The sequence below is a fragment of the Spermophilus citellus genome, assembly GCF_964194105.1.
Source record: "Spermophilus citellus genome assembly, chromosome: 9".
NCBI classification, from domain to species: Eukaryota; Metazoa; Chordata; class Mammalia; order Rodentia; family Sciuridae; genus Spermophilus; species Spermophilus citellus.
This window is the reverse complement of record NC_138191.1, coordinates 43796813-43819263: the sequence shown is the minus strand read 5'-3', so window position 1 is coordinate 43819263 and position 22451 is coordinate 43796813. Positions and strand designations below refer to the sequence as shown.

The 22451-nt window shown below is 37.4% G+C and overlaps 1 protein-coding gene across 2 annotated transcripts; it reads left to right on the top strand.

Moving 5' to 3' along the window:
- Positions 1-5603: 5603 nt before the first annotated feature.
- On the top strand, positions 5604-13173 carry PRMT6 (protein arginine methyltransferase 6). Of its 2 annotated transcripts, XM_081307457.1 has the most exons (3): positions 5604-7195; positions 8116-8166; positions 9382-13173. In XM_081307457.1, the coding sequence occupies exon 1, from the start codon at positions 5971-5973 to the stop codon at positions 7096-7098; it is 1128 nt and encodes a 375-aa protein (XP_081163583.1). In that variant the 5' UTR covers positions 5604-5970; the 3' UTR covers positions 7099-7195; positions 8116-8166; positions 9382-13173. The 2 variants fall into 2 exon arrangements, with proteins under 2 accessions (XP_081163583.1, XP_081163582.1); XM_081307456.1 differs by lacking the exon at positions 8116-8166.
- The last annotated feature ends 9278 nt before the right edge of the window (positions 13174-22451 follow it).

Here is a 22451-nt window from a genome sequence, read left to right as displayed (position 1 = left end):
GGCTAACACCTTGACTGCATTGATGGCAGCCTTACAGATGGCATTCCTGAGCCACACCCAGACTCTGAACTCCTGAGGACATCAACAGCATATCAATGCAAAGTTTGTAGTAATTCATTAAGAAGCAGCAGAAAAAGTAATAAACTGTTAATTCCACAAACTGTACATGACTTTACAGTAGCCATGGTCCAGATCTAGGTAGTGGTTCTCAATTTTCAGTGTGTCCCAGAATCACCTGAAGAGCCCATTAAATTAGACTTGAGAATGCCATCCCCAGAGAGGCTAATTTATTAAATCTAGGGTGTGGTCCAAGATTTTGTAATTCAAGTAATTTCCCAAGGAACACTGCTGCTGTAGGTCTAGAGACCGCACTTTGGGAAGCACTGGATCACCATGACTACAATTACTTCTTTGCACTTATGCCCTCTGCAACAAACTACTGTGAGAATACGCTTCTTCTGAGGGAAGCAAATGGTTGTCTTCTTTTGTATTGAAGATTTTTAGAAAATGCAAATAAACAGAAAGATCTATTACATGATATTCAATAGGCTTAATCCCTGCGTTTCATTAAGATACCTGGTTCTTATTATGCCTAGGGCAAATGAGCAATGCTTATTTTGATGGATGCACTGATTTTTTTGTCCCATATTACAATTTACATTCCCACTTTACTATTTCCATTATGGTGGCCTGACTTATAGCAGAGCTTGTTGAAATGCCCTAGACAATATTTATACTTGAAATTGTTAAAACGCCATATCCTATACTCGATAGGCTCAATAAACGGAATTGATAATTGTGGATTAAATTCATAATATCCTGCCGCAATCTGGCTGGGCACAAAATAACCGAGCCGCCACACAGCCTTGTAGGTTCAAACAGCAAGCTTTATTCCCGAACTCTCACTGGCCCTCTACACACACTTTCCGGGAACACACTGCCTCCACCGGCTCTGTGCGCCAATTCTCTCAACCCCCCTCCCCCCTCCCCCTCTCCCCCTCCCCCTCCCCCTCTCCCCCCTCCCCCGCCCCACCCAGAACTCCAAAGTAGCAGGCACCTGAGGCAGCAGGATCTACCCTAATCCCAGCAGGATCCGCCCTAATCCCAGAGCAGGGTCACCTTTCAACCATTCCCTCTGGCCAAAATGCCAGGCATCATTCTGACTAAACTGTGGCTCTCAACAATATTCCTAGTATCACTATCTAAAAAATTCAATAAAAACATTTTAAAAAAGAATTATCATATCAAAATAATATCATCAGGGAGCTATGAATTTACAATTTATCTGTTTTATCACTAGGTTTAATGGCTGGGTCAGTACACAGCAAATCTAAAAGATATCATATATATGAAGAGCATAACATACATAGGTTTTTATGTTTGATATTCCAATCTGTTTAAATACAAAAATCATCACCTTTTGTCTTTATTTTCTACAGAGATTTTTTTTTCTTGATAGAAGTACCTCTTTTTCTGCAGCTTCCTTGTAACTGCAGAATGGCAAGAACTACATCATTTAATGAATATTCATATCAAAGAGATATTTATAACATTTCTCATGCCATTGCTCCTTTACCCTTCCTCTATACACACTTTGAGAATTACAATGAATTCTTTAAATCCTGAAAGAAAAATCCTCAATCTTTATACTAGGCTTTAAATACAATTTTAAACAACAGATCTTCAAATTAAAGAGAAATTAGAAATAGGTTTTTGTGGAAAGAAATCATATCAGCAAATCCAAGATAAATAATAATTATAATTATAAGAGGTGAGATTTCAGTGGTAAATAATTAACTAGTAAGAAAGTATAATAATAATAATAGATAACATTAACACAAAAATATAAACTTTTGAGGGGAAGAAATTTTTCCTTTTGTTATGATCCATGTGTTCAGAGTAATATTTAGTGCAGGATAGAAGTCCAGAATGTTTGTTGGGGAAATGAATGATTGAACAAATTAATGAATGTATGGGATGCAGAAAATTGATCATGCTTCTCCTGCTCATATAAAAATGCATCTATGATCCCTTGATTCCAGAATTAACAATCTGAAATGTGAAAATGGTTCAGACTGAAGAACAGTTAATATAAAAGTGAAAAATGCAAAATCTTGGTGTTCAAATGTCCACATATTAGAATGGGAAAGCCTAGCATGTAAATAGCGCTGATACTAGGATAAGTGAAAAAAGGGTTGTAATAAGTATTCTGAGGCCATATACTGGTTGAAAAAGCTACAAGTACACTACATGTGAGCATTACTAAAATGAAGAGGGAGAGGACAAAACAGTACAGGTACCCAAGGCAAAGGCACAAAAATGTCAAATAGCACAGTATTTTTGAGAGAGTAAACTGTGGATTTTAAAAGTTTTTAACCAAAACGTGCAAGCCAGGTGCAGTGGCCCACTCCTATAATCCCAATGACTCAGGAGGCTGAGGCAGGAGAAGCACAAGTTCAAAGCAAGCCTCAGCTCCTTAGCAAGCCCTAAGCAATTTAGCGAGACCCTGTCTCAAAATAAAAAATAAAAATTGTTTGGGAATGTGGCTGAGTTGTTGAGTGCCCTGGGTTCAATCCCTGGTTCCAAAAAAAAAAAAAAAAAAAAAAGTGCAGCAAGAAATACACATATATTTAACTGAAACAAATTTTATGAATCATACCTACCTTTTCTCATTTGATATATTTGATATTTTCTAATCTATTTCATCCTCTTTATTGCTGGTCAAGGTGTACTGAATCAATTTGAAGACCCATTTGTCGGAAAAACATTGATTTGAACATTGAATAGATAATGTTGAATAGACCACTGAAGTGGAAGCCAGCTGCCAGAATAGGTACAACTCTTCTCCCATCCAGGTGATTTGTTGCTGAACTGCAGTACTTACAGAACTCTGCTGTAGGTCACTCTCCTACTTAAAACTACACAGTGTGGTAGAACAAATCAGTAGTGAACTTCTCTATATCAGTCCAAAGTATGAGACAGTAAAGTACCATGGGGCTTTTCTTCTCTGTTCTAGATATGTTTTGACTGTAACAATTATTTTATCTAGCAGTATTTTTGGAAAATGAAACTATTCTCATTTCTAGGATAATCCCAAATTCAATCTATACTAAAATTTATCTCAGTTTACCAGAATCACATTGCATTCTTAAAAAAAAAAAAAAAAGCAGGACTCTAATCATTCCTTCACGAATAATGATTTATGTATCCACAATAGTCTTCATTCAAGACTATTTATAGGTATTTTCTAGATACCAGGCCTTCTTCTAGTGCAAGAGTGGGGAAATAGGAATCCAAGTCTCCTAACCTATAAAGATCAAGTTAATAACAAAAGCTATGAAGCTATGCAGGAAAAAAATAGTGTTTTGGATTAGAAAGTATTAATTACTTCAAGTAACCAGGGAAGGCTGTTATTAGGAGACAACATTTTAAATGATACCTGAAGGAAGAGAAAAGCCAATTAAAGTAAAATTCTAAAGGGAGAAAAACAATTTTCCAAGCACTGGACATGCCTAAGTGAAGACCTCATGCAGGAAAGATATGTGGTATGAGAAGACTACTGTATCTCAATCACAGTGTGAAGTTGGGAACACTGATATAAGATGAAATAGGAAGTTACTTGAAATTACTGGATTGTTCTATTAACTGGAAGGGAAAGTTATTGGAGAATGAGGTGATCCAATATGGGTTTTTAAAAATCTCATGCTTGCAGCTCTGTGGAGAAAGGATTAGACAGGGATTAGAGGCTCAAAGTTCCCTTTGGGAGACTGATCTCCAGGGAAGAACCAATGGAACAATGGAATTAGGTGTTGGCTGGAGACAAAAGCAGTTGAACTTGAGATGTATTTGGGAGTTAGAACAAACAAAGCAAATTTAGAATTTTCTTAAGAGGCCACAAGGAAGTTAATAAAAAATTGGTGGATAAGTGAACACATAAAAAGGGAACGATAACACTGAAGGGGAAAAATTATACTCTGCAGAAAGAATGGGAGACATATACACAAAGTAACAGGGTAAAAATAATCTTTCACCTCTATAACTCAAATCCCATGTTTCTCTCTGGGCCTCTAATTTCTTGAAATAAGGTATTTAACCAGGGTAGAAAGAAAAAGAACTAGCTTTAAGAGTTTGGGGTCTTAAATGGATAAGCCCAGGCCACCAAAAAACCTTAACTTACCCAATGAAAACAATGAAGGCAATTTTAACTAAGATCATTTGTGGAGTATCTGATTTAATTGGTCTAAGGTGGACTCAGGCATAAATTGTTTTGTGGTGCTGGGGATTGAGCCCAAGGACTGCCTCATACTAGACAAATGTTCTACCATGGAACCATACCCGCCAGCTCTTTTTAAAAGTTTTTATTTTATTTTGAGACAGGGTCTCCCTAAATTGATGGCCTGAATTTGGGATCTTCCAACTCAGCTTCCAGAGTAGATGGGATTACAGGCCTGCACACTAGGCCAGCCAGCCATAGGTGTTTTTTTTTTTTTAAGCTCCTTAGAGAATTAATATTATTATTACACAATATCTTTGTTTATTTAGTTTTATGTGGTGCTTGGGATGGAACCCAGTGCCTCACATGTTCTAGGCAAGCCCCTCCTTAGAGAATTATAATGAGCAGCCAGGATTGAAAGTCCTGAATTAGAAGTATAGCTGAGGATGCCACATCAATAACACTATTCTGTTAATGAAAGAACAATAGAATGGGGTGAAGGAATTCTTCCCTCAAAGAACAGTATATACCCATCAGTTAAACAATTATATATTTTGAGACCACAAGAAAATAAAAGCTCATTTCCTTCTGTGTAATTATTATTTTTTTTAAGCTGGGAGATAATGTCATTGTCATCTTATTAAAAATACGGCCACTCATATACTTAAAATATATTTTATTCCCATTATGAACAACAATGAAAGAAGAGATTCACATCTGAAGGTTGACTGAAAGCAAAATAGAAGAGGAATAAATGTGTGCAATCTTGTTTATACAAGGAGACACAGGGGGAACGAAGTGCAGTGGAAAAGTGAGCAAAAGAAGTGAAGGATTTTGATATCTGGGATATACACACACACACACACACACACACACACACATATGAATATGTATACACACACATACACACATATATAAATAAAATTGGTCACAGAATACACTGGCAATGGGTTTGACCGTATTATACCACTGTTGCTTTTTTTAACTGTTTAGTGGGCGTCCTTCTTGGATTTAACCCCCAAATTAGCCACAGGATTACCAGAGCAGTTCCGTGAGCCAAGCAACTATTCTCCTGAAATAGAAGAGAGATCAGAAATACAACCCTTCTTCAGGTGGAAGGAAGATGCATGCCTTTGTTGCTTGGGGATGGTTGAAAAATTGAAAGCCATAGGGTTCCATTACTAGACCTAAACCATTCAGTAGATTAGTGGTCGCATTAGAATTACAAAGGTTTTACAAAGTTAGGTTTTCACTAAGTCTATTTACACCTTCTTTGAAGCCTAACTCCACTGAAAACCAAAGAGAGGAATGCGTAAGACAGTTTCTAACTTCTACGCTGGAGAACTTGAAGAATCACAGCTGTCTAGGCAAAGTGGTAGGACGCCGGCAGTGCAGCCTTAAATCGGTAGAAGAAAAAAAAAAAACAGTGAATTGAGCATAGAAACAATGGTGAATTTCTAGTCTTAAGTGGGCGTGTCTACTTCGGGAGGGGAGTGAAAGCAAAATAGAATTGAAGGATTAAGAGAAGGAGGGTGAACTCAAATAATCGCAAAACGCGGGTGTGGTGGGTGGGAAAGGCGTTGCCAGGACCTTAAAAGCGGCAGAACGCGGGCAGGCGAGCTAGCTCAGACAAACGCTGGGCGCCCCGCGGGAAGCAGGAAAGCGGACGGGAACTACAAGTCCCAGAAGCCTCGGGCTCCCAGCCGCGCCGCGCCTCGCCTCGCAAAGCCCGCCGGGAGTCGGCTGCGGCCGCCAAGATGTCGCAGACTAAGAAGAGAAAGCTTGAGTCGGGGGGCGGCGGCGAAGGAGGGGAGGGAACTGAAGAGGAAGATGGCGGGGAGCAGGAGGTGGCCGTGCCACGACCCCGGAGGACTAAGCGCGAGCGGGACCAGCTGTACTACGAGTGCTACTCGGATGTGTCGGTCCACGAGGAGATGATCGCCGACCGCGTCCGCACCGATGCCTACCGCCTGGGTATCCTGCGGAACTGGGCAGCTCTGCGAGGCAAGACCGTGTTGGACGTGGGTGCAGGCACCGGCATTTTGAGCATCTTCTGTGCCCAGGCCGGGGCCCGGCGCGTGTACGCGGTGGAGGCCAGCGCCATTTGGCAACAGGCCCGGGAGGTAGTGCGGCTCAACGGGCTGGAGGACCGAGTGCACGTCCTGCCGGGTCCGGTGGAGACCGTGGAGTTGCCAGAGCAGGTGGATGCCATCGTGAGCGAGTGGATGGGCTATGGACTTCTGCACGAGTCCATGTTGAGCTCTGTGCTGCACGCGCGGACCAAGTGGCTGAAGGAGGGCGGCATTCTCCTACCGGCTTCCGCTGAGCTCTTCGTAGCCCCTATTAGCGACCAGATGCTGGAGTGGCGCCTAGGCTTTTGGAGCCAGGTGAAGCAGCACTATGGTGTGGACATGAGTTGCCTAGAGAGTTTCGCCACACGCTGCCTCATGAGCCACTCGGAGATCGTGGTGCAGGGTCTGTCCGGCGAGGACGTGCTGGCCCGGCCACAGCGTTTTGCTCAGCTCGAGCTGGCCCGCGCCGGCCTGGAGCAGGAGCTGGAGGCCGGGGTGGGCGGGCGCTTCCGCTGCAGCTGTTATGGCTCGGCGCCCATGCATGGTTTTGCCATCTGGTTCCAGGTGACCTTCCCTGGAGGAGATTCGGAGAAACCCCTGGTGCTGTCCACCTCGCCTTTTCATCCGGCCACGCACTGGAAGCAGGCACTCCTCTACCTAAACGAGCCGGTACAAGTGGAACAAGACACGGACGTTTCAGGAGAGATCACGCTGCTGCCCTCCCGGGACAACCCTCGTAGCCTGCGCGTTCTGCTGCGCTACAAAGTGGGGGACCAGGAGGAAAAGACCAAAGACTTTGCCATGGAAGACTGAGCATTGCCTTTTCTCCCAGCCCCACCTCCTAAGGCAGCCTGGCCTGTTTGGGAGAGGCATAGGGAGGTCAGAGGAGAAAGGGAGATCCCATGTGCAAGTAGGGGACTATCTCTCTTTTCCCTCATGGTTCTTGGGGAGGGAGAGTGACTTCAGTCTTCCGTTTGAGGAGATTCTTCTGGCAATTTATAAAGCGATGTCCCCAACCATGGATACAGCGTGCTTATTGATAGGCTTTTAAGCCTTAAAAGCATGTGGAAACAAGCACTTGTATTTCCATTTTTTTTGTTTCACAGGGGGAAAAAAAAGACGGATAAAATGTCAGTTTATAATGGGTCCATGCACAAACCAAACACCTCACACTTAGATAAAGTCTGCAGCTGGGAAGAGGGTATAGGAATTAAGTTCCACTCCAGAAATTTCCACTATGACTTACCCTCTACAGAGCCTTATTTTCTTTGAATTACTCCCCCCCCCCCCCAATTCCTAGATACCTGTAGGCTATGGTACTTGCTCCTCAGTGTTTTCTAAATAAACCTCACTACTGGTAATTAAAGGGTGGAGAAGAGGAAGTAGTTTGAATAGCCCAGTTCTTACTACATCTATTGGGTGCTAAAGTTTATGAATACATGGAAATGGACTTTATATAAATTACATAGTATTCCTAAGAAATTCAAAATACAACATTTAGAGAAAAAAAAAGTCTGAAAAACTGCGAAGTAGCATGATTTTAAAATACTTATTACTCTTAAAACTGTACCAAGAAAATGTCTCATTATGTTCCATAATATTGGGGTAATTATGAAGCAGGCTGAGAGAAGGTTTCTGGACCTAAACCCAGGCCTTATTCATTACCATGTGTACATTATTTAAGCTCACTAAAATAAGGAAAATACATTCCCAGCTAAAGAAAAGTGTAGTCAATTTAAACATGTGAAGGGATTAAATGACTTGGCCTATTTACATCTAGTGAAAGTTCCTTTCTTTTCTTTTTTAATCTTTTTTTTTTTTTTTTTTTAGATCACCCAAATGTGAAAGTTGTGAATTTGGGAAAATGGCTTGTAATGAAGTGTGAGTCATGTCAAATTCATTCCACTGATGTTTCCCTCTTTATCTCTATGGCAAATAAAACATTTGCATCCCTATTATTTTTACAGATTAAGTAAGTTTTGTGTGTTGTTTATGAGTTATAATGCTTTTTGCCTTTTTAATATCAGTTCTTAAGTGTTACAAACCCTTCAGAACACAGCTTCAGGGCAATTCAAAGGACTAAAGGTATGGTTTTTGCATATTAGTAGCTTTTACGTGCTAATAGAAAAAGTGGAAATTGTGTTCTTAAGTACTCTAGCATTTTATTTGTAACTTGCATTTTCTGCTCTTTTATTCATTGCATATTAAAGTATTTAAGTCTAACTAATTTGTTAAAATTTGATATTGTTATACATGATCCATTTAATCTTCCATTTTGAAGGAAGGAAAACATACATGTACAAAGTCATCAATTTTACAAAATAATTAAACAACAAGCAGTACAGTTACAATGTCACCGTTTTAATACCATTATTCTAAAAATGCTACCTTGTAGGAAGCTAGGTTTGGTTTAAGTTAGAGGTAAGAGCTCCTTATTTTGGAGCCATCTATATACTTAAAATCAAATATTTACTTAGAGTTTTAATGTGTGGTTTGAGTAGATTTCTAGTGGTTTTGTTTGTTTAAACTTTTTATAACAATCTCTGTACTATGTGGCCAAAAGAAAGCATTCTTCAGAATTGCATATTTCACATACATTATAGATTTCTCATTAACCAATATAAGCACACAAAGAAAACTCCAGTTAAAACTTGGGAAACTATAGGTGTGAAGGTGGATATGTCATAATTAAAGTAAGTTTCAAAATTCATGTTACTCTTTCTCCAAAGAAAAATGAATTATAAAAACAGGCAATCAAGAAACAGCATAGTATAAAAGTTAAGAGGTTGGCCTAGGGAGCCAGACAGTCCATGCCTGCACCTAGGCCCCACCATAGTTTCCTTGGACAAATTACTTTAACCTCTCATTTTTCCCTTCAAAGCTCTGAGGCAAAAGGGAGATAACAATAGTACCTACTTCATAGAAATGTGAGAGTATAATGGTTAAATCAGGTAAACACATAATGCCTGATATGTAAAAAGTTCTCAGCACCCTCTCAATCTTGTGATTACATAAAATTCATGCAAATCTGGAGCTGTTAGATACATACAAATTTTGCTACAGAATAAATATTCAACATTTTGGTTTTTTTTACAGGTATCGTGTGATGGTATCATCATGGCTATACATGAAGAGCAATGTATGACCCTGGACACCAAATGATCCAAAGGAAAACCAAGACCTTTGGAGTGAGGATACTTCCTAAAGGATGCAAGTCTAATATATATCAGTATACAGGCATTGTTCTCTCTTGTGGACTGGTACTGATTGTTTGGGGCCATTAGGGCCCCAAGCAAGAACTCCTAGGCCCAAAGAAAAATATGGTAAAGTTATACTTGTTTCCCTCAAACAACTTACATTTATTTAACCCTATGAAATGTCCCAAATATTTTCATTATTTCATTGGACCAATGAATATTTTATTGATTATATGAAGTAATAGTCATTGTTATAACCATGTAGGATACAAACCAATAGAACAGATTCTGCCTTCAGATACATACCTTTATAAGATAAACTAAGTATAATAAACAACAGCCTAAGGACTGGGTTGGTCTTGGTGTTAGGAAGGACAGATAATTATCTTCCTTTCTCATACAGATTTACACAGATATTGAAGGATTTGTATAAGGTTGCATGTCTGATACTTAAGTCCTCCTAACCTCAAAAATTCACTTTTTCATTATATCAATCCTGCATGCTTCAGTCAAAAACATAAAAGTACATACCTCCTGAGTAGGTAACAACTATTTTTATCCTTTTATGACCAAGAAAGGGAAAACTCCTTAGCCCTTGGAAATCTCACTGGAGAGCTCTTAGGCCTTGAAAAACCACCCCCTTTAAGAATAGGGTCTCAAGGTTTGACAAATACTAAGCACTCATTAAACACTCCCAATCCCCATTCTGTAACAGCTAATCAAATGTGATACATATCCTGAGGCCCCCAGAAAACTGAATCCTCAACACTGTGAGGCCATTTGTCCTTGGTCCTTGGTACCAGAGAGAAAAGAACCAGATGAGTTTAAAAGTGATGCTGAAAATGGCCAAGAGTCAAGTAGGTAAAAATGTGAAAAGCATTTCAGCAAACAACTAACGTTTTGCTTATGGTCAGCCCTATTGTTATCTTCATACTTCACACTACCTAATGTGGCTGAGGGATTGGTCTTGGGGGCACTAATTAACAAAGATATCCCATTCTTACATGTGCATCTTTTGATGCATTGATTTATTCATTGATCCAATAAACCAGCAATATAAATTCTAAGATAAGTAAATTCTACTTGACTATAATATGGTAGGGAACTTAATTAACAACAACAATAATTAACATGCATTGTTGAGTCTGGAAAAGCTTCATTCAACTAAACCTTATCTCTGTTGAAGCAAGATTGGAAAGGCAGCAAAAATATAGCTTATACTCTCATATACATAATGAAATCCTCAGGAAAAAATCCTCTCTGACATTAATTTCAGAAACAAGTCTATATCCTCTGAATAACTGGTTTGTTTCATAAAGACATAGCATATTGGTTAGATGACCCTCCACAATGGCTGCTAGAAGGCTGAGCCAATTTTATGCCTCACTTGTCCTATTTTTTTTTTTTTAATCTTTGCATCTGGCTCCCTTCCACACTCTAATTTTTTCTCTGATTTTTCCTCTCACACTTGTAATACATCATATATGTTTTGTTGGTATTTATGTAACCTTTTTCTCTTCTAAATTTTTTTGCATTAAAATGTTTTCCTACTTGAAATACCTACAAGAGGCCTGAGGGTGAGGAGGTTAGAGAAAGGACCCGAGAACTCAGATATATGTCCCCGTAATTTCCTACAAAATGTGTTTGTCTCAGATTTTTTTCATTGGGTTGAACAGCTGATTTGATTCCCATACTTTTAGCCAACTTTACAGAATTCTACATTTAGTAGAATCAAAATTTCGGAGTATATGAAAACTCAGACATGTAGAGAACCTCGAATAAAATCGTGAATAAAGCTCTTTCAAAGCCTAGGACAAGTCTTGATTACATCTTAAACACACTAGTAAGAAGAATTATAGGTTCCTAAACCTTTTTCAAAAATGTGTCAAAATAGCTATGGTAACGATAAGGCGGTATATGGCATAATTAGACTATTTGTGAAAATATTGTACATATTTGCAGGAAAAGAAACGAAAATTTTGGACCTGATTAAATATTAAGAGGATTTTAATAAAAAATCAGGACATGAGCAGTAGCAGTGAAATTGTGCTCCTTTGGTATCTTTGATAATTAAATTCATCGTTGTTGATAATAGAAGTAGTAGGGGAAGACTGGTGAAGATTTCAGTTGATTGAGTAGCTTTAAACACAGCAGACATGTACAATACAGGGAACTGTGGTGGGGTGCTGATATCTTTTCAGTATGCTCCTTCAAGTACAAAAAAAGGAAGAAAATAGAGAAGGAAAGGCAGTCAGAAGGAAATGATCTCTGTACTTTTTAAAATCTTTGCAGGCACTCCACTAATGAAGTGAGATATGTGTTTGTGAAAAACTCACATTCTGCAAAATTGTTGGCTAAAAATAACAAAGTGATGGGAAACATAAGATGGGTCATCCACCAAAACCTATAAAGCTTTGTAACTAAGAGTACTAATACAGTACTATTTATAATAAAAGTAGTAGTAGTTAATTCCTAATAAATTCTAAAGTAAATATAAGTAAGGATAGCTCAATAGAAGGAAATAAGAAAGAACTTCACAAACAAAACCCGCAAAGATGGGGAAAAGGCTCAATAAATATTTCTAAGATAAAGAGAATATGGTCAGAGCCAGCAGGAAGAACCTAGTGCATGATACATTCCTCTTAGCTCACTGTATTGAACTACACCTTTGTGCTTTGTGTTCAGCAGCAGTTACCAGGGGGTGCTAAGTAATAATGATGACACTGATGGCATATAAATCAGCTGACTTCCACTTACACTGGCATTATTTCCCTACATACCAGTTGAATTCAAATTCATTTGATTTACAGAAGCATTCATTGAAGCAGAACACTTTGTCTTTTGTTCAATTTTCAAAAATTAATTTAAAATTCCATTGGGTTTATAGATCTTTCAGTGCAAATTTTGAAGGGAAGTAGAATGGAGAGTCACATGTGGCTATAACTATACTTAAGTATAAATTTATATACTTTATAGTTTTAGTCACAAGGAACATATATAGAAAGTTTGAGGAATGAAAATACTGACCTGTGTAGAGTGGAAGGAAAATGGTTGAATACAGCTACTTGAGTTTAGGTGTTAGTTGGATAGATGGGAATGGGGACAATAGCTGTTTTTCCAAAGTCACTGGACAGCATAAAAACCTCTTGGAGACATAGAAACCTATAGTGAAATAAGCAAATAAATGATTTGGATCCTGATTTGTATATTCTACTCATCACAATTTCCTTAGAGTAAGTTTTTATTTTTTCCCTGAAATTGTGGGCTTATAACAAAAGTAAGTATTGTGATTGATGGCAAACTACTGCTTATTTTTTGTCTTTTGGTTTTTGTTGTTGTTGTTGTTGTTGTTGTACTAGGGATTGAACCCAGGGCCACTCGACCACTACACTATGTCCCCAGAATTTTTTTTTTTTTTTTTTTTTTGAGACAGGATCTCATAAGTTGCTGACGTTGGCCTCAAAACACACATTCTCCTGCCTCAGCCTCCCCAGGAGAGATTATAGGCACATACCACTGAGCCTGGCAACTGCTGCTTATTTTGATGTTTGACTTTTTCTTTTCAGCTTAATTCCTAAAAATTCCTAAACCTATTTGATGATTTGTGTATTTAAGAACTATTTAATCCTCTCAAATTAGGGAACAAAATCTTCCAACACATATTATTTCAAGCTATACATAATTTGGTAATGGGTGGTGTGTAGTGATGTGACTACTAGACTGTTAGATCTTTTTAAATAAATACTTGCAGCTTTGCTCTTTTTAACACTATTATATATTACTTATTTTATATGTTAAGATAATCATATATTATTGTATTTAAATCATTATAAGAATAAAGTAAGGAATTTTGACCTTATATATGATGATGGGAAAAGATTGAGATCCACAAGTGGTTAACATTTTTATTTTATGCTTTCATTAGTATCAAGACTTTTTACCAGGACTTTTTATAAAAGTATCAAACTGCTTATTTGTCTTTTAATTTTTGTCATAGGGGTTTGAACCCAGGGCCTCATGCATGCCAGGCAAGCAGGCTACCACTGAGCCACATCCTCAGACCCCACACTGCTTATTTTATTGTGTACTTTTCATTCTATAATATTTATCATTTGGGGGAACTATAAAAATAGGAAACATTTAAATGGTTAGGAATGTACAGTAAGAGAATTGTAAAAAAGAGGATTTAGGAAATCCAAAGATTAAATATGCAGTCCTTGAATAATTGAGAATTTTTTCTAGTCAGAATAATTAGAGGAAAACAAGGAGAGAATGACGGCAATTACAACAAACAGATTTTAATACAAAATGAAATTAGAAACCACCAGGAAATGTGCTGTTTATAATAAATAGTATTAAATACCAGCCAGCTTTGCTTGAAACCTCAAGAGGTTTATAGAGCCCAGGCATTATTATAAGATGGAAACACATATAAATTAATTTTGTAATATTGGGTCCAAGAAAAATATTATGCCAAAGCTTCAGAATGGTAAATAAGTTCTTATGCAGGTAGGAGGTAGAATAGTTGAGTTACTCTGTACAATCAACATAAAACAAGATCAATAAATGATGTGGTCATTGCAGCACCCCATGAGTAGTGATGTTAAGACATTAAAATGATGTATTATTCAGTGGTAAAATATGTTATATGGTTGTTAATAGGCTATAGTTTTTCATTTTTGATCTGTTATGTCTGATTTATTTTATACCAGATGATAATGCATTCTTAGAAATATATTATGAAAATATCATATGCTGAAACTTTATACCAAATGATATTCCATTGCACCCATTACTACTTAGTATGTGAAATGTTTTTTTTATGCAAAATGTTATATTGCATCAAACCATGCAGTTTCATTAAAATCAATGACATTAACATTGTTTACTTCACATGAGTTATACATAATAAAATAATATCCCATAAAGAATGACTTTCATCCAAAAGAAGATTCCATATTTGTTACAAACGTTCATCTAAGCAAATACCTCCCTTGTCAGACAGAATAAGCAATCATGATACTCAAGCATCTTTGTTAATTTTTAAATCATATTGAGTAGCTAATATATACTTTAGATACATTATTTTATTTACCAAAATAGTTCTGTGAAGTAGTTCAATTATCAATCCTATCTTATAGATGAGAAAACAAAGGCATGAAGGAGTTTGGCAAATTGTCCCGGGCTACACAGTAAGTGGCAGAGCCTGGGACTCACCCCTCAAAATCTGGACACCTCATCTTTTCTACTGTATGTCCTATATGTGACAGTTGGGCTCTCAGAGTTAAAGTGACATTTATAGGCACTAAAAATATATTGGAACTTGTCTTAGGTTAGGTACCCCAGGAATGGATTCTTCAGCAAACCAGCTTGCATTCACGTGCTGACACACACATGCACATACTTATACTTTTTTTTAGAAGAGTTTGAAACAGACCCAGAAGACATCAATTGGCAAATGTAATGCAATTCTTGAAAAATACAGTGATGTCATCCCAATAAATGTCATGCAATTCCCTAGCTTTTCTTTGCTCATGCTGCCACCCCCTGCTTATCTAGAATGCCCATCTTCTCTCCTTCCCTTCCTATTTCCTATTCAAGAGTCTGCTTAAGTACTACCTCTTGTCTTAAGCTTTCCTCATCTCTCTGTTCAAAGGAGTCCTTTCATAATCTCATACTGTGCTTCATGCACTTTAAGCTTTTGGACCTTGCCTCTATCTACTTTCATTTAGTTTTATTATTCTTTCAGGAAAAGACACATTTCTTATACATCTTAGCATCTCCCATTTTACCTAGCACGTAGTACCTGATGGTTTTTATTCTGTTAACATATTCTGTGTTTCTTTGTGTTCCTCAGAAAAGAAGAGAGTATCTTATGACTTCAGTTAGATTTCCTGGCTGAATGAGTCAGTTTTCTGTCACTGTAACAAATACCTAAAATAATCAGCTTATAAAGACAAAAGGTTTATTTTGGTTCACAGTGGAGGTTTCCATCCATGGTCAATTGTTCCTTTTGCTTTGGAGGAGGTGGCACATCATGATGGGAATGTGTGGTCCCCAATAAACATCACCCTGGGGAGCAAGTTTTTACCATATGGACTTTTTTGGGAGGCATTTAAAATCCAAACTATAGCACTGGCTTAACTGAATTTGCTAAAGGTATTAGGAGAACATGGTGACCATATATTAATAAATTCTATTACTAAAAGGAAATCAATTATTTTATCCCAATCTGAAGGTAGTATATTTTTAATTGAACGATAGCTTTAAGGCTGAGTTCGGCCTGGAAAAATAATAAAATATCTAGCTATAAAACAAAATTGAACTTGTTATTGTTCCTCAAAAAAAAAAAAAAAAAAAAAAAAAAAACCTTAACCAATTTACGGCAAGTTTTATTGGGAAGAACTTCATCCAAAACTTCAATGCATATGCCAAGTTTTGGTATAGTGTGTTAAATTGCTTCAGCATAAGGTCTGTGGTTCATCATATCTAATCTATACATAGGAAATGTGACATTATTATAAAGTGTAATTATTTTCAGAAACTTTAAAATAAAGTGTTTTTAATTAAACATTTGTCTCACAATATATTACCTAAAAGACACTTTATCTCAGAAAAATTAGGCAATATTTTAAGTAGATCTTGACAAAAATGCATTAAATCTATTTTTTAAAAATGTTTTATTACTTGCAAGTTTCAGCCTGATGTAATTTTAAAATAGCCAAGTTATAAACCCCTGAAAATTGGAGTTTATAATGGAAATACTGACAGACCCTTAACTTTTAGAAGAACGAAAGTGCTGTTGTAATAACATTTGCTGGTGCTGCCTCAGTCAGTGTAGCAACATGACTAGGGTGCTAGATGTGGTATTTCAAATATAAAACTGGTTGAATGCTTGCTGAAATATTTTACTATCTTTCTAAATTTACAGAAAACTCATTTCTTGTTTTGGAAACTTTTTCTCTCGAGTTATTGCAATGAAAAAGTATGCATGCCCTTTCTTTCTCTTTCTGTAATATTTATCTCAATAGTTTTATTCTCCCCATAATTGCTTTTACCACCAAGTTTTCCTGACTCAATATAGGGCCCCTCCATCACCTCCTCATTCAAGCTAGAAAAAACAGATCTCAGACTCAACTCTTCACATTACTTCTTCCTCCACATTTGAGCCATTGCAAATACTAACAGTCTTACTGCCAAAATATATTTTGAAATCATTTGTGTCCCTTCATCATAGTGGCTTCACCTTAGTCTGTGCTACCACAAACTCTGGCCAAGGCAACCAACAAATCACCTGGATTATTTACTATCTTTCCAATGAACCCAGGCTTTAAACTGTGATCTGTGAGATCTTATGCTTACTGGCCTCATCCTCATTTCCCCTCCCCATAAGCCACATCTGCTTTTATGCTCTGCCTCGGACACAGAAGCCACACTGGCCTTCTAGAAGTGCCTAGAATATGCTCCTTAAAGCTTCCACATATGTTCTTTACTAAGAACACTCCAGCCATGAATGTGTCTTCCTTTTTCTTTAAGCCTAAATGTCATTTCTGCAGAGACACGCCTTGTCCACTCAAATGTACACACTCCTCCATGACTATGCCTTATCAGATTACCCCATTTAATTCATATCATTTTATTTGTGCTTTCTTTCCTACAAAAGTTTAAGCTTCCCAAGGAGAAAAACCATGTTTTTCCTCACAATGTACTTCTGTTGTTTAACTGTTGTTCAATGAATATTGGCTGACGATAAGGATGACTGCATGACACAATGGGTACTAATACCTAATATCTGTTGAGCATTTTCTATGTTCTAGAAACCACTGCATATGACTTGTAGTCCAAATTTCTTCATATTTACAATAACCTGATGAAATACATACTATTATTAATACTATTATTAACTTCGGTTTACTGAGGCACAGAGGGTGGGTAATTTGTTAGGATAAGAAGTTTATTCAGCTCACACTTCTGGAGGTCAAAGAGCATGGTGCCACAATCTGCTCAGCTCTGTTGAGGGCCTCCTGGTTACCTCACAGCATCAGATGGCATTGTGGTGTGAGTGTATATAAAAGGGAGAGATCACATGGGGAGAGAGGAAGCAAGAGGCTGAGGAGGGATCAGTCTTTTTTTTTTTTTTTTTAAAGAGAGAGTGAGAGGAGAGAGAGAGAGAGAGAGAGAGAGAGAATTTTTAATATTTATTTTTTAGTTCTCGGCGGACACAACATCTTTGTTGGTATGTGGTGCTGAGGATCAAACCCGGGTCACACACATGCCAGGTGAGCGCGCTACCGCTTGAGCCACATCCCCAGCCCCAGGGATCAGTCTTTTACAACAACCAGGTCTCATGAAAATTAACCCTTTTTTTTTTTTGTTGTTGTTGTTTTTATACCTTTATTCTATTTATTTATTTTTATGTGGTGCTGAGGATTGAACCCAGGGCATCACATATGCTAGGCAAGTGCTCTACTGCTGAGCTATAGCCTCAGCCCCAAATTAACACTTTTTGTCAGCCCAGCATTAATCCCTTCCAAGAGCCATGCTCCTGAGATCTGACTTCATTCCAATAGGCCCAACCTCCCAATGGTAACACTGCCTCAATACTGCCACACTGGCACCCAAGCTCTCAGCACGTAAAACTTGGAATATATACTTAAACCATATCCAGTCGATAGCACCAATATCTAATTATATTTTTTCTTTAAATATTTATTTAGTATCTGCTAGTTCTAGGACAAAATATGATAAATAAATTATATTAACCCCTTTGCCTCTGTGGAGCTTATATTCTTATAGGTAAATTACACACCAAGGTAGGTAGAAAGGACGGACAAAAATTAGATAAAAAGAAAGGAATGGAAAATAGAGAAAAGAGGATAAATACATCTTATAATAAGTGCATTGAGTGGAAGTACAGAGATGAGGAATCTTATAATTAGAAGAGGCAATTTTAGATCTGGTGGTCTGAAAAGTCTTCTTGCCAGAGGCAACATTTGAGCTGAAATTGTGAAAAAAAAAATCCAAATATTCAAGGATCTACTGGAAGAGCATTTCATGCAAATGGAACATCAAGAGCAAGACACAAACTGGCATTTTCCGGGAACTAACTAAAGGCTGACAAAGAGAATAGTGGAAGGCAATAGGCTTGGAAAAATGAACAAATTATACAAAGCTGGCAAGCAATGGATGGCATTTGTATTTCATTTTAGAGCAAAAGGAAACCATGAAAAAATTTCAATGTAGTAGTGCAATAATATGATTTACGTTTTTCCCCTAAAAAGCAACCTATACTTAATGTGAATAATGGATTAGAAATGGGTAACAATAGAAGAAAGGAGACCAACTAAGAAGCTGGGGTGTGGATAATAGTTAAACTCATAGAAGCAGAGACCTGAATAATGGTTACTAGGCAGAGGGGAGGTGGAATTGGGGAGTGTTGATCAAAGGGTACATAGCTTCATTTTTGCAAGATGAATAAACCCCAGAGATTTACTATAAAACATAGTGTATGTAGTTAACATTAATTGTGTACCTAATATTTTGTTAAGAGGTCATATCATATTCTTGTCAAAAAAGGAGGGAAGAAATTTCAAGAGGCAATTATTAAGCTTAAGGCATTATGTGTAGTGATATGTTCAAAGGTCTATCTCATCTTCAAATGCATTAAGATGTATTCATTATATATGTACAGCTATTTTGTAAGTCAATCATATCTCAGTTTTAAGAAGAAATCATCAAACAGATTGAAACAAACAAAATAACATAAAATCCATGAAGCTTATTATAAAAATTTTGAAACATACACACAGACTGATCATTATTAAAAGTTGCTAGGGCACAGCCTCATTTTTCTTAAATTGATAAAGGAGAGAAAAATAGCATTTTTTTTGCCTTTTCTTTAAAAGATGCATTTCAAGGTAACCAATCATTGGTGAGGGAAATTCTTATTTATAGAATTCTAGCAAATAAACTGTAGGAGACAATTAGAATATCACCATACAATCCATGATGGGTCTGTACAATGATCATCAGTAGCTGTTAAAACAGAAAAGGAGAGGTTAGTGGAAGATTTCATAATGAAGGAATCATGCTGGTATACGCAGAACCTGTCAATTGAACTAAGTGAACAGTGGGAAAATACAGTTGCAACAGAAAGTATACATAACATAGCCCACATGTTGAAATCAAGTCTGATTAATCCTCTAAATTATGGGAAGTAGAGGTAATGGAATAATAACTTAAACATCACCAAGAGAAGCAATCAACCACATCCACAATGTGAGACTTTCACAGAAAAACAATGTCTCAATTTCTCCAACAAATCAACAGCATACAAAAGTTGATAGTGATGAGAGGGGATTGTTTTAGAATAAAATAATCTTTAGAAATATAACAATGGAATATAATATGAGGACCTACTTGGGTGAGATTCAAATAAAACTCATATTTAAGGCAATCAAGGAAATCTAAATATAGAGAATATAAAAATACTAAATTATTAATTTTCAGCTATAAATATGATGATTGGGTTAATGACACATTATATGGGTTTTTCTTTAAACTACTCAGGAGAGAAAAGGAGTATAGGAGAAGAAAGAAGATCAAGATAATACTGATAACTATGAGAGCTGCATTATGCATGTGTGGGGTCCATTGTGTACTCTTTTCTAAATCTTGTATATAATTAAATTATCCATTAGGAAATTATTTTCAAAAGGCTATTTAAGCTGGGTGATGTGGCATATACCTTAATCTCATTAGCTGGGGAGGCTGAGGCAGGAAGATTACAAATTCAAAACCCAGCCTCAGCAATTTAGCAAGGCCCTAAGCAACTAAGCATGAACCTGTCTCTAAATAAAATATTTTAAAAAGAGCTGGCGATATGACTCAGTGATTAAGTTCCCCTTGGTTTGCTCCCCAGTACCACCTTCCCCACAAAGAAAAGGCTATTTAAGTCCTCTAGGAAAGAAAGATTAATGATTTAGACAAAGGTGGAAAGGAAGAGAAATATAAGAATTTTGGTTATATTTAAAATTTGTAGGAATTGTTAAAGAGTTGGAGGAGATAGTGAAAGAAACAAAAAGGAGATTGCTTGGTTTCTTATTTGAGCAACTGATTAGGTAAGGAGGCATTTTCTGAATTAGTTCAGACTTCAGAGAAAAGGTTGGAGAATGGATTAAATATCTAGTTTCAGGCATTAAGGCCTGCATTTATTTTCTATAGGTACAGGAAAAAATGCCATATATTTAATAGCTGAAAACAACAGAAATGCGTCATCCTGCAGTTCTGAAGGTTAGAAGTACAGTCTGTCTCACTAGGTAAGGTCAAAGTGTCAGCTGGGCTGTTCCTTCTGAGGCTTTAAGGGGGAATGCGGAGGCTGTCCTCTTTCCTCCGCTGGTATCTTTAAGGCACATCCTCTTTTCTCTCTACTTCCATAGTCATGTCACTTTCTCTGATTTTGACTGTCTTGCCTTCCTTTTAAAAGAATTTTTGTGATTACATTGGGCCTTCCTGGTTAATCCAGGTTAATCTCTCCCATCTCAAGATCCTTAACTTAATCTCACCTGCACTGTCTCTTCTGTCATGTTAGGTAACACATTCACAAATTCTGAGGATTAGGACATAGACATCTTTTGGGGGAGGCATTACTTGCTCTGTCTCGAGGCCTAATGTTGGAAACATGTATTTGATGTCCTCAAGAAGATCAAGTGGATAGTTGAATGGTGAGGCTAGACGTCAGAGGAAAGAACCAGGAAGCTACCTCTAGGAGTCACCAGCAGACAGATATGGTATAAAACAAATAATGGTTTACCATGAGGAATTCCAAGCTTGGAGGGTGTTTATCCCAGGTAACTTGAGAGCAAAGGGAAAGCCAAGAGGGCAGCCCGTTCATATAGAGCGTAGAATACTCTTAAATGTGACTGAGGTTAAACAAGAGAAGAAGTATCCATTGTATGTAGCATCATAAAGTAATTTTAGCAAGAATAGTTCCAACCTAATTGAAGTGGGCTAAAGTAATGTTTGGAATAACTACACTTGAAGACAAGCAAAAGATTTGGGTCAAGGAAAACGTGCCTTTCATTTCTCAAGAGAGGAGATGAGAGAATATGCTTGTTTGTTGATAAAAATGACCTATTTAAAGGAAAGATTGATAAGAAAAGAGTAAAAAATGGGTGATGGAAGGAAGTCCTTGACAAGAGAAGAAAGAAGTTCTACAGTGCAAAAGGAAGTCTTCTGTAGGAATTCAATAGTTCCCTGAAAGAAAGGAAGAAAAGGAGGCCAGGCATGGTGGCGCATGCCTGTAATACCAACTGCTCAGAGGCTGAGGCAGGAGGATCATGAGTTCAAAGCCAGCCTCAACACCTTAGTAAGGCTCTAAGCAACTTAGTGAGACCCTGTCTCAAAACAAAAAATAAAAAATCCCTGGTATCGAAAGTTTGTGAAGATATTAGAAGGGGTGTCCCCTTTGACAGCTCTATTTTCTTAGTGATGAGAGTTGAGGATTGGAGTTCGGGAGTCCCTTGATAAGGGAAGGTTTGAGGACGAACTGTTCTACTGAAAGAGATATTATCTGATCTCTTTCAAAGGCCTATCTCACACCCACAAACACACACACACACAGGATGAGTTGGAGGGGTAGAAGGAAAAAGCCTTCCACTTCTGATGAAATACATTTGGAAGGTCAATTTCATAATCCAATATTTATAAACAAATTATTTGGGGGCCATGATTGAATATGGCCAGCTATAATGAGCTAATTCACTAGAAAAGAATGCTTCCTACCTGGTGATGCAACAGGCGTTTTGTTGACTCCTTAAAATTCACCATACAGAAAGGATTTAAATATTCACCTTTTAATGAATTGTTAAGTAGACTTAAAAGTTAGTGAAATGATAAGACTCTCTGTAGCCTTAGATTGAGCACTTGGCCCTAAGCATTGCAACCAGTTAGTACCCCAGAGCCCATGAA